The sequence below is a fragment of the Pogoniulus pusillus genome, chromosome 35 (genome assembly GCF_015220805.1).
Source record: "Pogoniulus pusillus isolate bPogPus1 chromosome 35, bPogPus1.pri, whole genome shotgun sequence".
NCBI lineage: Eukaryota > Metazoa > Chordata > Aves > Piciformes > Lybiidae > Pogoniulus > Pogoniulus pusillus.
In genome coordinates this window covers 1554792-1571835 of record NC_087298.1, presented here as the reverse complement: position 1 = coordinate 1571835, position 17044 = coordinate 1554792, and the positions used below count along the sequence as shown (strand labels likewise).

The 17044-nt window shown below is 56.1% G+C and overlaps 2 protein-coding genes across 11 annotated transcripts in view; one reads left to right on the top strand and one right to left on the bottom strand.

Moving 5' to 3' along the window:
* FKBP15 (FKBP prolyl isomerase family member 15) overlaps nt 1-2521 on the bottom strand; it is a 48239-nt gene extending 45718 nt beyond the window's left edge. For all 6 annotated transcript variants that reach the window (XM_064170952.1, XM_064170953.1, XM_064170956.1 and 3 more), the window contains exon 1: nt 2368-2521. In XM_064170952.1, the coding sequence (XP_064027022.1) occupies nt 2368-2423 (56 nt within the window). In that variant the 5' untranslated portion in view covers nt 2424-2521. The remainder of the gene's footprint in view (nt 1-2367) is intronic.
* A 522-nt stretch (nt 2522-3043) lies between these two features.
* The window catches only part of SLC31A1 (solute carrier family 31 member 1), a 35645-nt gene continuing 21644 nt past the window's right edge, over nt 3044-17044 (top strand). The window contains exons 1-2 of one of the 5 annotated variants that reach the window (XM_064171152.1): nt 3311-4078; nt 8249-8365. The gene's annotated coding sequence lies outside the window, so the exon portion shown is untranslated. Of the gene's footprint in view, nt 3102-3310; nt 4079-6380; nt 6402-8248; nt 8366-14393; nt 14415-17044 lie in introns of those variants that run through there. The other 4 variants (XM_064171151.1, XM_064171153.1, XM_064171156.1 and 1 more) reach the window with 4 other exon arrangements.

Genomic DNA, 17044 nt, shown 5'->3' with positions numbered 1-17044 from the left:
TTGTCTCAGGGGATAGGAGAGGAAATGGCATGAAATTGTGCCAGGAGAGGCTTAGGTTGGAGATGAGCAGAAGTTCCTTTGCTGCAAGAGTGGTCAGGGACTGGCACAGGCTGCCCGGGGAGGTGGTGGAGTCCCCATGCCTGGAGGTGTTTAAGAAGCCTGTGGCCAGGGTATTTGGGGCCATGGTTCAGTGGCCACAGTGGTGTTGGATTGAGGATTGGACTGGATGATCTCAGAAGTCTTTTCCAACCATAACAACCCTGTGAGCCTATATTAAGCAGCTCTAGCCTAATTAGCCAATTAATTTGGCATAAGCAGAACACTTAGAGCAAGGGGCTGGGCAAGTAGCTCAATTAGCTTCCACTTCCTCAAAAAAAAACACTGCAAGGAACAAACAAGGACTGAAAACTACCTCAAAACCCAACTAACTTCAGATCAACAACTGTGAAGTAGCAGATTGCTACAAGAGTGGAACTACCACATGGCAACACAGAAGCCACCATTTACCTACTGGATTTATCTGCCAGGATCTTATGGATTGAAGAGAGTGAGGGTGGGGAGATGCTGGCACAGGTTGAGGGTGGTGAGACACTGGCACAGGTTGAGGGTGATGAGACACTGGCACAGGTTTCCCAGGGGGGTTGTGGAGCACAGAAGCACCCAATGTGATCAAAGATCACATTGGGTGCTTCTGTGCTCCACAACCCCCCTGGAGGTGTTCAGGGCCAGGCTGGATGATGCTACAAAGCTACAAAGCAGGACCCCCAGAGCAACACCACCACTGTCATTGTGTCAGGGCAGTGTTTTACAGCAGATGCTTTAAAAAACGACCACGTACTTAAAAGAGAGAGGATTAGTTTACAAAAGTTATGACCAGCAGCTCCTTGAGGAGGGTGAGGAACAAGTGCAGCTGAAATTCCAACTGCTGAGGAGCCTTCAAGTGGCAGAAATTACACAGGGTAAGCAAATCTGAACGTGCCACACATTAAAATGGTATCAGGAAGAGCTGAAAACTCCTGAAGGCGCTGGAAGTTACAGTATCACAGCATCACAGTATCATCAGGGTTGGAAGAGACCTCACAGATCATCAAGTCCAACCCTTTAGCACAGAGCTCAAGGCCAGACCATGGCACCAAGCGCCACGTCCAGTCCTGCCTTGAACAGCTCCAGGGACGGCGACTCCACCACCTCCCCGGGCAGCCCATTCCAGTGTCCAATGACTCTCTCAGGGAAGAACTTTCTCCTCACCTCCAGCCTAAATCTCCCCTGGCACAGCCTGAGGCTGTGTCCTCTCGTTCTGGTGCTGGCCACCTGAGAGAAGAGAGCAACCTCCTCCTGGCCACAACCACCCCTCAGGTAGTTGCAGACAGCAATAAGGTCTGCCCTGAGCCTCCTCTTCTCCAGGCTAACCAATCCCAGCTCCCTCAGCCTCTCCTCGTAGGGCTGTGCTCAAGGCCTCTCCCCAGCCTCGTTGCCCTTCTCTGGACACGCTCAAGCATCTCAATGTCCCTCCTAAACTGGGGGGCCCAGAACTGAACACAGCACTCAAGGTGTGGTCTAACCAGTGCAGAGCACAGGGGCAGAATGACCTCCCTGCTCCTGCTGGCCACACCATTCCTGATGAAGGCCAGGATGCCACTGGCTCTCTTGGCCACCTGGGCACACTGCTGGCTCATGTTCAGGTGGGTATCAATCAGCACCCCCAGATCCCTCTCTGTCTGGCTGACATCCCTGCTTAAAACTGACATCCCTGCTTAAAACTGACATCCCTGCTTAAAACTCCCCCAGCCTGGCACTGCCAGGACTTGTTGATAGCCTTCAGTGAAGCCATCCGTCCTCTTTCTGTCCCCTCCAGTACAAGCAGGAGCCCAGAGCAGTTGCTCCAGCTCCTTCTGGAAGAGCTCACGAAGGAAACCTTGGCTGGACAGGCGGACTCAGGCCCTGGACCCCGCTGTCCTCGGGCTGCCTGTCCGCCGCCGGCCACACCGAACCCGATCCGGCCCCCAGCCTCTTCCCAGGGAAACTGGGTTCTCTCTCCGCCCCCAGGACACAGAGGTGGAGAGCACAGGCCGGGCGCTAGATTTAGGCATGGGAGGTCAGCTCGAGTTCGATCCCGCCGGCTGCTGTCCACCGAAAGGAGACGACCCCGCGGAACGGCCCGGCCAGCGACCGGGAGGACTCTGAAGAGCCCCACAGGCCCTCCCGACTCTCAACAGACCGGGCAGCAGCGAAGCCCAGCCCCAGGCTGCGCAGGGCCTGACCCTCACCGCAAAGGGCCTGCCCAGGGGCCGGTGCCCCACGGCCTTTCCGAGCCGCGCCGCCCCTCCAGACAGAGGATGGCTCAGCTGCGCCCCGCCGGCCGCTCACCCGCTGGCAGGGGACAGGAAATCCGCGTCGTCCTCCTCCGCCGCCGCTCCGAACATGACCACGGGCCGCGCTCCGCCGCTCTCCCGCGATGTCGTAACCGCTGCCCGGCACAGCGCAGCGAGCGGCCGCGGCAGGAGCGGAGCGGAGCGGAACGGAGCGGAGCGGGCGGAAGGCGGAAGAGCCGCGCGGGCAGGGCTGGGCGGACGCACGGGAAGAGGGCGGGGCCTGAGGGGGTGTGGGATGTGGCCTGTGGGTGTGTGGGCGGGGCCTGTGGGGTGTGGGCGGGGCCTGGGGGGTGTGGGATGTGGCCTGTGGGTGTGTGGGCGGGGCCTGGGGGGTGTGGGATGTGGCCTGTGGGTGTGTGGGCGGGGCCTGGGGGGTGTGGGATGTGGCCTGTGGGGATGTGGGCGGGGCCTGGGGGGTGTGGGATGTGGCCTGTGGGTGTGTGGGCGGGGCCTGGGGGGTGTGGGATGTGGCCTGTGGGTGTGTGGGCGGGGCCTGGGGGGTGTGGGATGGGGCCTGCGGGGATGTGGGCGGGGCCTGGGGGGTGTGGGATGTGGCCTGTGGGGGTGTGGGCGGGGCCTGGGTGGGTGTGAGATGTGGCCTGTGGGGGTGTGGGCGGGACCGCGGGGGGAGGCGGGGCCGCCACCGAAGGGGCGTGGCCGTCGCGGGGCGGGCGTGGCTGCCGTGGGGGCGGGGCCGAAGGGCAGCCGCTGTCTCGTGGCGGTCGCGCGGTGAGTGACGTGCCGGTCCCGGGCGGCCTCGCGCCCCCCGCGCCCCCGGAGCCGTCCCGGGGCCGCCGCTCGGCCTGGGCGCCTGTGGCGGCCCGCGGGGACCTGGGCCTGGGCGGGACGGGGCGGCGGGAAGCGGCCTGGCCGCGGCGGGGGAACCGCGAAGGGGCCCGAGGGGTCGGTAGGGCCTAGGGGAGCAGCGAGCCGCGAGAGGCCTGCGAGCAAGTCCGCCTCGCTGCGGGACGGGGGCAGCTCGGAGCGCCGGCGGGCGGGAAGCGCCCCCTTAGCGGGAGCTCGGGGCACGGGGAGAGGCTCCCGGCGGCGCTGCCGGCCCGGCTGTGCGAGTGGGAGCGATGTCCCCAAGGTGACAGCCGGACGCGCGGCCCCGCCGTGCGCTGCGGGCAGCCCGGGCCTGGGCCCGCGCCCGGGTTCTGCCCCGTAGGCAGCGGGAGCCGTTCCGGGGCCCGGCGACCGGCCTGTGCCCGCGGGCGGGGTGGCTGTGCCAGAGGCCGGTTTCACTGCGCTGCTTGTGCGCCGTGGCGGCGACCCGGCAGAGGTGTGGCACGGCAGTGTCCGGGACACACGGGCGCTGTTCTGCCCCAGCTTTGGCTCTCGCACACCTCCGTGCCCGAGGGGCGACCCTGCTGTGTGCTGTTCCGCCTCTGCCTTGTAACCTCCTCTCTTGGCTGTTTGACCCCCTGAGAAGACGACGTCTCAGGGGGCCACAGACTCTGCTCTGCCTTTAAATGCAGCGCCTCGCAGCCAGTTGAGGCTGGAAGGCAGCAAAGCTGGACGCAGCAGGGAGCAAAAGGGCTTTAAGGGTGGAATAGTTTCCTGGCTTTGGATATTTTCGGGTGCTGACTGGAAATCTGTTACAGGAGTTACTTAGGGGATGTTTGAGTCCGAGCATGAAGCTGCCAGCTCTGCTGCAGTGGTGTGGGGGTTCATTGCCATGAGAGTACAACACCGTTGGGATAGAGGTGACTTAAAGGAAGGAGGAGAGCCTAGGAGGGGAGCATTAAGTGGCTTTCTTATTGCAGGACTGGTTTTGTTATTGCAGTGGTTATTTTAGAGTGAAACCTGCAAGGGGTCAAAAGCTTTGTTTTGTAACAGCAACACCCCCCAAACCGATGCATGCACACAGTAGTTCTACAGCAATCTGATGTGAACTTCTAATGGGGGCAGCTTGTTCCTATCCTGACATGGGAGGTGGGCAGGAACTTTAATTGTTAGATGTCTACTGCCTGCAGGGAGGCTGTAGCCAGGTGGGGTTGGGCTCTGCTGCCAGGCAGCCAGCAACAGAACAAGGGGACACAGCCTCAAGCTGTGCCAGGGGAGGTCTAGGCTGGATGTTGTTAGGAAGTTGTTGTCAGAGAGAGTGATTGGCATTGGAATGGGCTGCCCAGGGAGGTGGTGGAGTGGCTGTGGCTGGAGGTGTTGAAGCCAAGCCTGCTGGGGCACATAGTGCCATGGTCTGGTTGGTTGGGCAGGGCTGGGTGCTAGGTTGGGCTGGCTGAGCTTGGAGCTCTCTTCCAGCCTGCTTGATTCTATGACTGTGTTCCTTACAAGGACAGATAACTTGCTGCTTTGTCTCCTTCTGTCTACAACTACCTGCAGGGAGGCTGTAGCCAGGTGGGGTTGGGCTCTGCTGCCAGGCAGCCAGGGAAAGAACAAGGGGACACAGTCTCAAGCTGTGGCAGGGGAGGTCTAGGCTGGATGTTGTTAGGAAGTTGTTGTCAGAGAGTGATTGGCATTGGAATGGGCTGCCCAGGGAGGTGGTGGAGTCTCTGTGGCTGGAGGTGTTCTTGCCAAGCCTGGCTGGGGCACTTAGTGCCATGGTCTAGATGACTGGATGGGGCTGGGTGCTAGGTTGGACTGGAGGAGCTTGGAGGTCTCTTCCAACCTGCTTGATTCTGTGATTCCCTATTTCTGCTGAGTCTACAGTCAGGATTCTTTCTTTCTTTAAACAGTGGAGACCTCTGTGGTGAGGTTTCCTTCAGGTGGTATGTACCAAACTTTATGCCTGCACTCACCTTTTTCCTTTTTTAGTGTAAAGTTTCAGTTAGTTCTAGTGCAGAGTTGTAGTTAGATGGAAATCCTGAATGGTTCTGTGCCAGTCAAGGGATTCCTGCCCTGTGAATGTGTTAGCTGAAATCTTGGTGTGCTGTCCCACACTGGGATCAGCAGTGGCTGGTCCTCATGCCAGAGAGGTGGGTAGGCAGCTGGCAGGAGTACATTCTGCAGTGCTGCAGCCAGCATCATGGCTAAGCCTCTGGGCTGTGCTGGTGAGGCCTCACTTGAAGTACTAAGTCCAGTTCTGGGCTCACCAGCTCAGGAAGGACATAGAACTACTGGAGAGAGTCCAGTGCCTGGTCTCAATATCTCTCATGTCAGGAAAGGCTGAGAGAGCTGGGACAGATGAGCCTGGAGAAGAGGAGGCTCAGGAGGGATCTTATCAGTGCTTACAAATAGCTGAGGAGTGGGTGTCAGGAAGATGGGGCCAGGCTCTTCTCAGTGGCAGGGCAGGAGGTAATGGGCATAAACATGAACAGAGGAAGTTCCATCTGAACAGGAGAGGGACTTTAATGTGAGGGTGGCAGAGCACTGGGACAGGCTGCCCAGAGAGGTGGTGGAGTCTCCATCCCTGGAGACTTTTGAGCTCTCCTCCAGGATGTGCTCTGGGTGATCCTGCTTTGGCAGGGGGTTTGGGCTGGGTGATCTTGCAGGTCCCTTCCAACCCAACCCTTTCTGTGGGGGGCAGGTAACACCCAAACCATCAGAGCTTTGTAGCTGTGGATGTGGTGGGGAAGCTGGGGCTGGCCTGCTGCACAGTGCCAGGCTGAAGTTGCTGCTTTCTGCTTGGCCACAAACATCTTTGCAGTGAGCAGGTCTTTTCTTTTTTTTTCAGTCTCCTTTCCCACCAAAAGGATCGAAAACAAAGCTTGCAGGAGTCACTCCCACACAGCTTCTTGCAAGCTGGGCAGTTCTCTGTGGCTGTTGTCTGCTGAGGTGCTGCTGCACCCTGGAAGTTGCACAGAGCTGTTTTGGTGTCCTGTCAGATTTCTAAGCAAGAGCAGCTTGTAAGCAGGCTGAGAATTGGGATCTTTCCTGCTAGCAGAGAGGAGGAATTCCATAAGCTTTCCAAGGCTCTTCTGCGTGGCTCCCTTTTGGTGTTAAAGGTGTACTCCCTGCTGCTTACTGTGCCTCACAGCTGTTCAAGGACAAGGAGTTTGGTGTCTTTTTCACTTCTTCAGAAGAAGAGAGTTTGGGGAGGATTCTTCTCACCCCCCTGCACCAGTACAGGTGAGAGGTGACCTGCTGGCAAGCAGCTCTGCAGAGCAGGACCTGGCAGTGCTGGTGGATGAATTCACTGTGCCCAGCAGTATGCCCTTGTGGCAAGAAGGCCAGCAGCCTCCTGCGGTGTGCTAAGGAGAGTGTGGTCAGAAGGTCAAGGGAGGTTCTCCCCCTCTGTCCTACTGAACCACACCTGGATACTGGGTCCAGTTCTGGGATTCCCAGTTCAAGAGAGACAGGGAACTGTTAGAGTGAATCCAGTGGAGGCTGGGAAGATGCTGAGGGGCCTGGAACAGCTCTGTGAGGACCAAAGGCTGAGAGCCCTGAGGCTGAGAGCCTGCAGAAGAGCAGCCCCAGAGGGCAGCTGAGCAATGCTCAGCAACAGCTGAAGGGTGGGGGGCAAGAGGCTGGGGCCAGGCTTCTCTCAGTGGTGCCCAGGGACAGGACAAGGGCAGTGGGCACAAACTGGAACCCAGAAGACTGCATCTGAGCAGGAGGAGAAAGTTGTTTGGTGTGAGGGTGCTGGAGGCCTGGAGCAGGCTGCCCACAGAGGTTGTGGAGTCTCCTGCTCTGGAGAGCTTCCAACCCCCACTGGCCATTGTGCTGCTGGGCAAGCTGCTGTGGGTGCCCTGCTGGAGCAGGGGCTTGGACTGGATGAGCTCCAGAGGTCCCTTCCAACCATGCTGTGATTCTGTCTTGTTTTCCAACTGGGCCTGAGCTCAGAGAGGAGGCAGAGCTTTTGTTCAGTGAACTAAGATGTACCATCTGTGCTTTGCTCTTTGGTTTCAGTATTTGCTGTGAAGTCCCTTCCACCTGACAGAAAACATCATGCCCCTGCAGACCTGCCTTCTCCAAGGCTGGTGAAGGGCCTGGAACACAAACCCTATGAGGAGAGGCTGAGGGAGCTGGGGGTGTGCAGCCTGCAGCAGAGGAGGCTCAGGGCAGAGCTCATTGCTGTCTACAACTACCTGAAGGGAGGTTGTAGCCAGGTGGGGTTGGGCTCTTCTCTCAGGCAACCAGCAATAGAACAAGGGGACACAGTCTCAAGTTGTGCCAGGGCAGGTTCAGGCTGGATGTGAGGAGGAAGTTGTTGTCAGAGAGAGTGATTGACATTGGAATGGGCTGCCCAGGGAGGTGGTGGAGACACCATCCCTGGAGGTGTTCAAGAAAGGACTGGATGAGGCACTTGGTGCCATGGTCTGGTTGACTGGATAGGGCTGGGACATAGATTGGGCTGGATGATCTTGGAGGTCTCTTCCAACCTGCTTGATTCTATGATTCCAGGCTTGGCTGAAGGTGACCCTGAAAGTTAGCAGTGATTAGCATCAGGGCCCAGTGAAGTCAAGCTGAAGCTGACAGACTTCTCCAAAGCTCTGCCAGGAAATCACTGGGAGTTTGGGCATTCTTTTTTTCACTTAGGGAAGGATGAAAAAGGCTCAATCTAGTTTAGGTTGCTGTTCTCTGAGCAATCCAATCTCGGTTAATCTGCTCCATTCCTTTTGATTTCACTCTGACTTTCTGGAAATGCTCCCAGTCAGGCCCCAGGCCACTTCAGAGGAGGGAATTTTTTAATTAACATTTGGGGTTTTTTTGCAGCTGCAACCTGGAATCTGCCAATGCAGAGGATAATGGCAGTAGTTGTTGTAAACAAATTCACTTCCTGCTTTGCTGCCCTGCAGATTAACTTTCTAAAGCCTTTTATTTGTTGGTCCTGGCACTAGAAAGGTTCTGGTTTTGAAGACAATCTGGAAGTGAGAGGCTGTGATTAAATACTCCTTTGTCACCTTCCTTCTCTGTTCCTACCCTCTTCCCAAAATATGCTTTCACAATGCCTTTTCTTCCCTCTCTCTCACCAGATCCTATCTGCTAGGGTCCAGTAGATCCAGTAGAAGGCCAATGGCATCTTGGGGTGTGTTAAGAAGAGTGTGTCCAGCAGATCAAGGGAGGTTCTTCTTCCCCTCTGCTCTGCCCTGGTGAGACTTCATCTTGAGTACTGTGTTCAGTTTTGGGCTCCTCAGTTGAAGAGGGACAGGGATCTGCTGGAGAGGGTCCAGTGGAGAGCTATGAGGATGCTGAGGGGACTGAAGCTCTGCCTGGTGAGGAGAGGCTGAGGGCCCTGGGGCTGCTTAGGCTGGAGAAGAGAAGACTGAGAGGGGATCTAATAAATGTCTATCAATCTCTCTGAGGGCTGGGGGTCAGCAGGGGGGGACAGGCTCTGCTCACTGGGATAGGACAAGCAGCAATGGATGGAAGCTGCAGCACAGGAGGTTCCAGCTCAGCACAAGGGGGAACTTCTTTCCTGGAAGGGTCCCAGAGCCTGGCACAGGCTGCCCAGAGAGGTTGTGGTGTCTCCTTGTGTGGAGCCTTTCCAGGCCTGTCTGGATGTGTTCCTGTGTGCCCTGAGCTGGACTGTGTGGCCCTGCTCTGGCAGGGGGTTGGACTGGATGATCTCCTTGGGTCCCTTCCAACCTCTGATATCCTGTGAGCCTGTGTGATCTCCAGTGACTCTTGAACAGCTGTGCCTGGTACAGTTGCTTGTGTGGAAAATACTTTGACGTGAAGTGGGCTGAGGAGACTCTCCTGAGGTTCAGTAAGGCAAAGTGCAAGGTCCTGTACTTAGGTTGGGCCAGCCCTTGATACTGATCCACGCTGGAGGTGATGAGATTGAGAGCAGCCCTGCAGGTTGCATGGGACAGACTGGGAGACTTGGGGCTGCTCAGCCTGGGGAAGAGAAGGCTCCAGGGAGACCTTAGAGTAGCCTTTCAGTGGGCAGGCTGGGGAGGGACTGTTCAGAAGGGCCTGTGGGGATAGAATGAGGGCAGTGGTTTGAAGCTGGAACAAGGCAGAGTTAGGCTGGACATCAGGAGGGAGTTCTGCAAAATGAGAGTGGTGAAATACTGGAAAAGGTTACCCTGGGATGTGCTTGAGGCCCCATCCCTGGATGTGCTGAGGGGCCTGGAGCAGATCTGTGAGGAGTGGAGGCTGAGAATCCTGGAGAAAAGCAGCAACAGAGGTGAGGAGCCAAGAGGATGGGGCAAGACTCTTGTCAGTGGTGCCCAGGGACAGGACAAGGAGCAACTGGCACAAACTGAAACCCAGGAGGTTCCACCTAAAGATGAGGAGAAAGTTGTTTGGTGTGAGGGTGCTGGAGGCCTGGAGCAGGCTGCCCACAGAGGTTGTGGAGTCTCCTGCTCTGCAGAGCTTCCAAAGCCTCCCTGGCCATTGTGCTCCTGGGCAAGCTGCTGTGGGTGCCCTGCTGGAGCAGGGGCTTGGGCTGGATGAGCTCCAGAGGTCCCTTCCAGCCCCAACCGTGCTGAGGCTGTGTGAAAGTATCAGCAAGTGCAGCAAGTTCTCTTCTGAGAGCTACTTCACTTCAGCACAGCCTTCTGTTCCCATGCTCATTAGTTATCAGGGGCTCAGATCTGGTTCCTCTGATGAGCTGGGAGCATGAGCTGTGGGCTGTGTGTAGCTGATCTTTGGGCCAATCTGGATAAGAGAAAGTCTGTCAGTCCTGGCCTTTTCCTGCTTTAAATACTTAATGTGTCTCTTCCTGGGGGTAGGAGGCTGTATGGGAAGGAGACTTTCAGGCTTGTTTCACATCAGAGACAATTTAATTCACTTTGAATCTGTAAGATTATGAAGTACTCTCAGGGCAGCTCCAGGGTGTAGTGCAGTTCCTGAGCTTACAAGCTCATGCTCGTAGCCACCCAGCAGCCTGCTCCTCTGCCAGCTTGGGCAAGTGGCTATTTGACAGGCTTCAGCTCCCTGATGGAGCTCATCCCTGTGACCTGACCTGCTTCTTGTTGATTCCTTTCTGAGGGTGAACATAGCCCAGCAGTGGGCACTGGCAGCACAGAAGGCCAAGGGCAGCCTGGGCTGCATCCAAAGCAGCATGGGCAGAGATGGAGAGAGGAGATCCTGCCCCTCTGCTCTGCCCTGGGGAGACCTCACCTGCAGGGCTATGTCCACATACAGTCTTCAACCCTAGAAGGACCTGATGCAGAGGGTCCAGAGAAGGCCACAAAGATGATCAGAGGGCTGGAGAACCTCCCCAGTGGGGACAGGCTGGGGGAGCTGGGGTTGTGCAGCCTGGAGAAGGTGCTGGGGAGAGCTTAGAGCAGCCTTCTAGTACCTGAAGGGGACCTGCAGGCAGGCTGGGCAGGAACTCTGTTTCTGTCTCTAGCTGCAGGCACTGTAAATAGCTGCTTGTCTCTTGTGCTAAGCTGTGAATATAAAGCTTCATTCTTCAATTTCCAGCTCAGCTGAGTCTAGTCTGGGTGATTTTCCTAAGTGGGGGAGGGCAGGTAACACCCAACCCATCACAGCCAGGCTGTGAACTTCAGTCCTGTTTCCTGCCCTTACATGCAAAGTTACCTTGATCTTCTGGACACTCACAAAGCTGATTTGGCCTTAGAGCTGCATTTCAGTATCTGCATAGGACCTGCAGGAGGGCAGAAGGGCTCTGCAGCAGGACCTTGACTGCCTGCACAGATGGGCAGAGTCCAAGGGGATGGCTTCAATAGCTCCAAGTGCAGGGTGCTGCACTTTGGCCACAACAACCCCATGCAGAGATACAGGCTGGAGTCAGAGTGGCTGAGAGCAGCCAGACAGAGAGGGATCTGGGGGTGCTGATTGATACCCACCTGAACATGAGCCAGCAGTGTGCCCAGGTGGCCAAGAGAGCCAGTGGCATCCTGGCCTGCATCAGGAATGGTGTGGCCAGCAGGAGCAGGGAGGTCATTCTGCCCCTGGACTCTGCACTGGTTAGACCACACCTTGAGTGCTGTGTTCAGTTCTGGGCCCCCCAGTTTAGGAGGGACATTGAGATGCTTGAGCGTGTCCAGAGAAGGGCAACGAGGCTGGGGAGAGGCCTTGAGCACAGCCCTACGAGGAGAGGCTGAGGGAGCTGGGATTGGTTAGCCTGGAGAAGAGGAGGCTCAGGGCAGACCTTATTGCTGTCTGCAACTACCTGAGGGGAGGTTGTGGCCAGGAGGAGGTTGCTCTCTTCTCTCAGGTGGCCAGCACCAGAACGAGAGGACACAGCCTCAGGCTGTGCCAGGGGAGATTTAGGCTGGAGGTGAGGAGAAAGTTCTTCCCTGAGAGAGTCATTGGCCACTGGAATGGGCTGCCCGGGGAGGTGGTGGAGTCGCCGTCCCTGGGGCTGTTCAAGGCAGGACTGGACGTGGCACTTGGTGCCATGGTCTGGCCTTGAGCTCTGTGCTAAAGGGTTGGACTTGATGATCTGTGAGGTCTCTTCCAACCCTGATAATACTCTGTGTATGTGTGATACTCTGTGTGTGTGTGTGACTGGGGAGGGACTGTTCAGAAGGGCCTGTGTGGACAAGGCTAAGGGCAATGGTTTGGACGTGCAGCAGGGCAGAGTTAGGTTGCACATCATGAGGAAGTTGTGCACAGTGAGGGTGGGGAGAGACTGGCACAGGCTGCACAGGGAGGTGGTTGAGACTCTGTTCCTGGACATATTGAAGCTCAACCTTGCTCTGGCTCAGTGCAGCCTTGCTCTGGCTCAGTGCAGCCTTGCTCTGGCTCAGTGCAGCCTTGCTCTGGCTCAGTGCAGCCTTGCTCTGGCTCAGTGCAGCCTTGCTCTGGCTCAGTGCAGCCTTGCTCTGGCTCAGTGCAGCCTTGCTCTGGCTCTGTGCAGCCTGCTCTGGCTGGAGGTGTCCCTGCTGCCTGCAGGGGGGTTGGACAAGATGACCTTCGAGGGTCCCTTTGTTCTGATGCACTCTGAGATGCCATTCTGTGATTTCCTCTGTGCCATGCTGCTGTAGCTCAGCACCTGGCCTCAGCCTGCCGTGCAGCTCAGCAGCTCCTGGCTGGGTTCCTCTGTGTTGTGTCTGGCTGGAGCCTGTACCAAGAACCAGGGGTCCCATTCATCAGTTCCTGCCCAGTGAGCTTTTCCTGCTCGGCAAGGCACTGGACTCAAGGGACCTGACAGTGCATTGTCACAGCTTGACTGCGTTTGCAGCCTGCATCCTTTGCCAGGGAAAGCAAAACACCAACAAGAGTGGAGCAGATTCAAAGTCAATGCTCCCAGCAGGCAAACAATCCCAGTTCATTCTCCTCCAGCCTCGGGAAGTGAGGGCTCCGTGGGAGGGCAGGGACATGCCATCTACATTTCCCTCAGGGTAAGTCAGCCCTTGCACATCAAAGTGGTAAGGGAAGTAGAAGCTCCTGAGATACACACCCAGCTTTGGAATACTGTGGAAGTGAAATGCAACTCCCAGCTTGGCTCTGGTTTTCTCTGTTGCCTCTTTTATAGAATCACAGAATGGTTTAGGTTGGAAGGGACCTCAAAGCTCAGCCAGTTCCAACCCCTCACTGTAGGCAAGGACACCTCCCACTAGAACAGGTCACCCAAAGCCTGGTCCAGCCTGGTCCTGAACATCTCCAGGGAGGTTGTGGAGCACAGAATCACCCAATGTGATCTTTGATCACATTGGGTGATTCTGTGCTCCACAACCTCCCTGGGAAACCTGTGCCAGTGTCTCAGCACCCCTCAACCTGTGCCAGTGTCTCAGCACCTTCAACCTTTGCCAGTGTCTCAGCACTCTCAGTGTAAAAACCCTTTCCTAACATCTAGTTTCAATCTCCCCTCTGCCAGTTTAAACCCATTACCCTTTTTGTCCTCTCATTCCCAGACCTTGTCAATAGTCCCTCCCCAGCCCTCCTGCAGCCCCCTTCAGATCCTGGAAGGCCACTCCAAGGTCTCCTCCAAGCCTTCTCTTCTCCAGGCTGCAGAGACCCAACTCTCTGAGGCTGTGCTCAGAGCAGAGCTGCTGCAGCCCTCTCAGCATCTTGGTGGCCTCCTCTGGGCTGGCTCCAACACTTCCATGTGCTGCTTGTGTTGGGGGCTCCAGAACTGCCCCTAGGACTCCAGGTGGGGCCTGAGGAGAGCAGAGTAAAGGCTCCCTTGTTTGTCAGCTCCTGGTCTAATGGATTTGACAAGAGACTGAGTCATGATTTCTGCCTTCCCTGCCAGGAGGGCTTTATACAACTCATGTTTCCACTGGCTTGGGTGCCCATTGTTAACTTGGGATAGATGTTACCTCATAGGCACCTACTGAACCTTAGTGTTTAAGGTGATATCAGGTGAGCCTGAGGTATGCTGGAGGAGTATGTAACAAGAATCATCAAACTGAAGCTTGAACAATTTAAAAGACAGATAGTTGGGAGTTTTACAGCTGCCCTCTGTCCCTGCTGCAGCTTGGGTTGTACTTGTGAAGTGCTGCTGCTCTCTGCAGCCAAGGCTTAGAGCAGTGCCTGCAGGACAACCTGCTGTATAGACAGTAAAGCCTAATGCACTTTGTTCTGAGTGATGTCTTCTTGGGTGAGAAATCCTAGACTCATAATGGTAGGGGTTGGAAGGGGCCTCTGGAGATCATCCAGTCCAACCTCCCTGCCAAAACAGGATCACTCAGGGCAGGTCACACAGGAACACATCCAGATGGGGATTGGAAATCTCCAGAGAAGGAGGCTCCACAACCTCTCTGGGCAGCCTGCTGCAGGCCTCCAGCACCCTCACACCAAACAACTTTCTTCTGTTCAGATGGACCCCCCTGGCTTCCAGTTTGTGTCTGTTGCCCCTCATCCTGTCCCTGGGCACCACTGACAAGAGTCTGGCTCCGTTCTCTTGCCCTTTAGCTGTTGCTGAGCCTTGTTCAGATCCCTTCTGGGGCTGCTCTTCTCCAAGCTGAAATTCCTCTCCTCCTGTTTTGCACAGCCCAGAGGAGCTGAGTGTGTTTTTCCCACTGGCCACACTGAAGGAATGGGTCTGATTTGAAATATGCTGTGAGGCAAGAAGCAGGTTTGAAGCTGAGTGAAAGAGCTGAGAGGTAGATGTGAGCAGCAGTTAATGATTAGCCCTTGCTGTAGCTACTGCTGCTGCCTTCTGCCTGGCAGCACTGTCCCAGCGGTCAGAACCCTCCAGCTGTCTCAGCCTCGGTACCTGCTTGGAGTCTTCTGCTCTCCTGGAGGCAGTGGATTGCAAAGCTGCCTCTGGAATAAGTAAGTCCTCAGCTTTTCTTGACCACTGAATCATCTCTGCTTTGGCTTAGCGGTTCTGTGGCTGTCAGGGCTCTGGCAGATGCAAAAGCTCTTGCCCAGGGTGCTCTATTGTCACTTGTAACTACAACAGAAACTCTGTTGGGTGCTCTTTCTTCTGCTTTCCATGTCCTGCAGGCAGTGCTGTCAGGAGGCTGTCATGAGGCCAGGGTGCTGCCACGGCTGACTTCCTTCCCAGAGAATGCCTGCATTTGAGTGCCCCTTCCCTCTTCTTGGCGTTGCAGAAGGTCCTGTACCTTGCTGAGCTGGCAGAGCGAAGGCAGGGTTGGCTTCTGCACTCCCCCATGGAAACCTGGAGGTGCTCTCTTGTGTGGACTAGGGCTGGAAATTTGAGCTCTGAGCTCTTGCTTTGGGTTGTTACCTGGAAGCTGCTTGTGTGTCACATGTTTCACCTCTTGCTGTCAGCCCAGATCTCAGAGCAAGAGCAGGAGAGTGCCTCTGGTGATGCATACCCAGGTCTTAACCCCCTGCTGGACCAGAGATCAGCTTCCTGAGCTTCAGGAGAAGCACAGTGGAAGGAATTTTGCTGCTTCTGCCCTAGCTCCTACCTTGCACTTTGCTCCAAATCAGCTCCAGGCTTCTCAGAACAAAGGTGTTCTGCGCAACTGAAGCAGAGAGAATTGGATCCTTGGCTGTGGCAGAACAAGTTTTTGTTCAGAGGGAGAGGCCTGGGTGGTGATGTGGAATGAGAGGAACCTGCACTCGTTGGCCTTCTGTAGGCAAGGAGAGAAGTGTTTTTCTCCAAATCAGACATGTGAACTGTTAGGCCCTTGGTGAAAAGGCTCCATTGAGAGGGTGACCCTGACACAGCAGAGTGGGAGCTGGAAATCCCAGCCTGTTCCACAGGAGCTGACATCATCACCCCACGGTGATTGCAGCAATGCCTGGCACAGGCTGCAGCGTGCTGGCTGCAGGGAGGGTGCAGGCTTGAGTGTCTGCACGTGGACACACATCTAAGGAGCAGCTGCAGAGGAAGAGCTGCTTACACCTGAAAAGAAAGGAGAGAAAGGTGCTCCTGGGGTGGTTCTTCAGAGGGGCTTTCAGGTGTGGTGGAAGCTGATGCACAACGGTGATGTTCCTCCTGCTGAGTGTGCAGCAGCTGTGGGCATGGAAAACTGTCTGTGAATTGCCTAAACCAAAGCACCTCAGGTATGTGTGGAGTGAGTTTCTAAACCTGAGCTAGGAGCTCTGGAGAGTGGTTTGCTTGTCCAGATTATAGCAAGGTTTGAGTTGGGAGGGACCTGAAAGGTTGTCCAGTTCCAAGCCAACACCTCCCACCAGCACAGCTTGCTCAAGGCCTCGTCCAGCCTGGCCTTCAGCACCCCCAGGCAGGGGCAGCCACAGCCTCCCTGGGCACCCTGTGCCAGTCTCTCCCCATTCTCACTCTAAACAACCTCTTCCTCCACTCTCACTCCCCCCTCTCCCAGCTCAAAGCCATTGTCCCTCAGCCTGCCACTCCCAGCCCTTCTCCAGAGTCCCTCCCCAGCTCTCCTGCAGCCCCTTCAGGCACTGGAAGCTGCTCTGAGGTCTGCCTGCAGCCTTCTCCATGCTGGACAGCCTCAACTTCCTCAGCCTCTCTTTGTCACCACTGCCTTGCAGCACCTCAGACCCTGCCCAAGTTCACTGGAGGGAAGATTTTTCTGGCAAAGGGTTTGCAGGATCCTCAACAACCAAAGCTTTTTACTTCAGCTACAGGGTTCTTGTACTGGAAGGCTCCAAACAAGAAGGATTTGGACCTGTTAGAGCAGGTCCAGAGGAGGCCATGAAGCTGATCAGAGGGCTGGAGAGCCTCCTCTATGGGGATAGGCTGAGAGTGTTGGGGCTGTTCAGCCTGGAGAAGAGAAGGCTCCAGGGAGACTTCAGAGCAGCCTTCCAGTACCTGAAGGGGCTGCAGGAGAGCTGGGGAGGGACTTGTGATAAAGTGACAGCAGGAGGAGTAATGGTTTAAACTGGAAGAAGCTGGATTTAGGTTGGACATCAGAATGAAGTTCTTCACAGTGAGAGTGATGAGGCCCTGGAAGAGGTGCTCCAGTTGTGGAGGCTCTAAGCCTGGAGGTGTTCAAGGCCAGGTTGGACTGAGGCTTTAAGCAACTTGGTCTAGTGGGGAGGTGTCCCTCTTTATGGCAGGGCAGTTGGAACTGATGATCTTTAAGGTCCCTTCCAACTCCATTCTGATTGTGTGATCTGGGTCTGGGTCCATGAATGATGGCCTTGCTTCCAGAGCACAGAGCAGCTCCTCACCACCTCTGCAAGAGCTGCTAAGGCCTTGGTGTGTGGAAGCACTTATAGAGATCTGACCAATGCTCAGAGGCAGAGTGCTCGTGTTCAGGGGCAGCAGGGTGCTGGCTGCACCTTGCCTCAGCTGTCTGCTTGAGTGACAGTGCTGGAACAGACGACCCCAGGGAGGTCTCCTAACCCTTGAGGGTTCAGTGACTGAAAATCTTACAGTCCTGTGGAGACAGGTGGAGCAGGGCAAGCAGGCTGAGATCTGGGAATCTCCCATGGGTCCTCTGAACCATCTGTGGTGGTGGACTTTAGGCTCCTTTTTATGAGGCTATGTGGTTTATCACCTT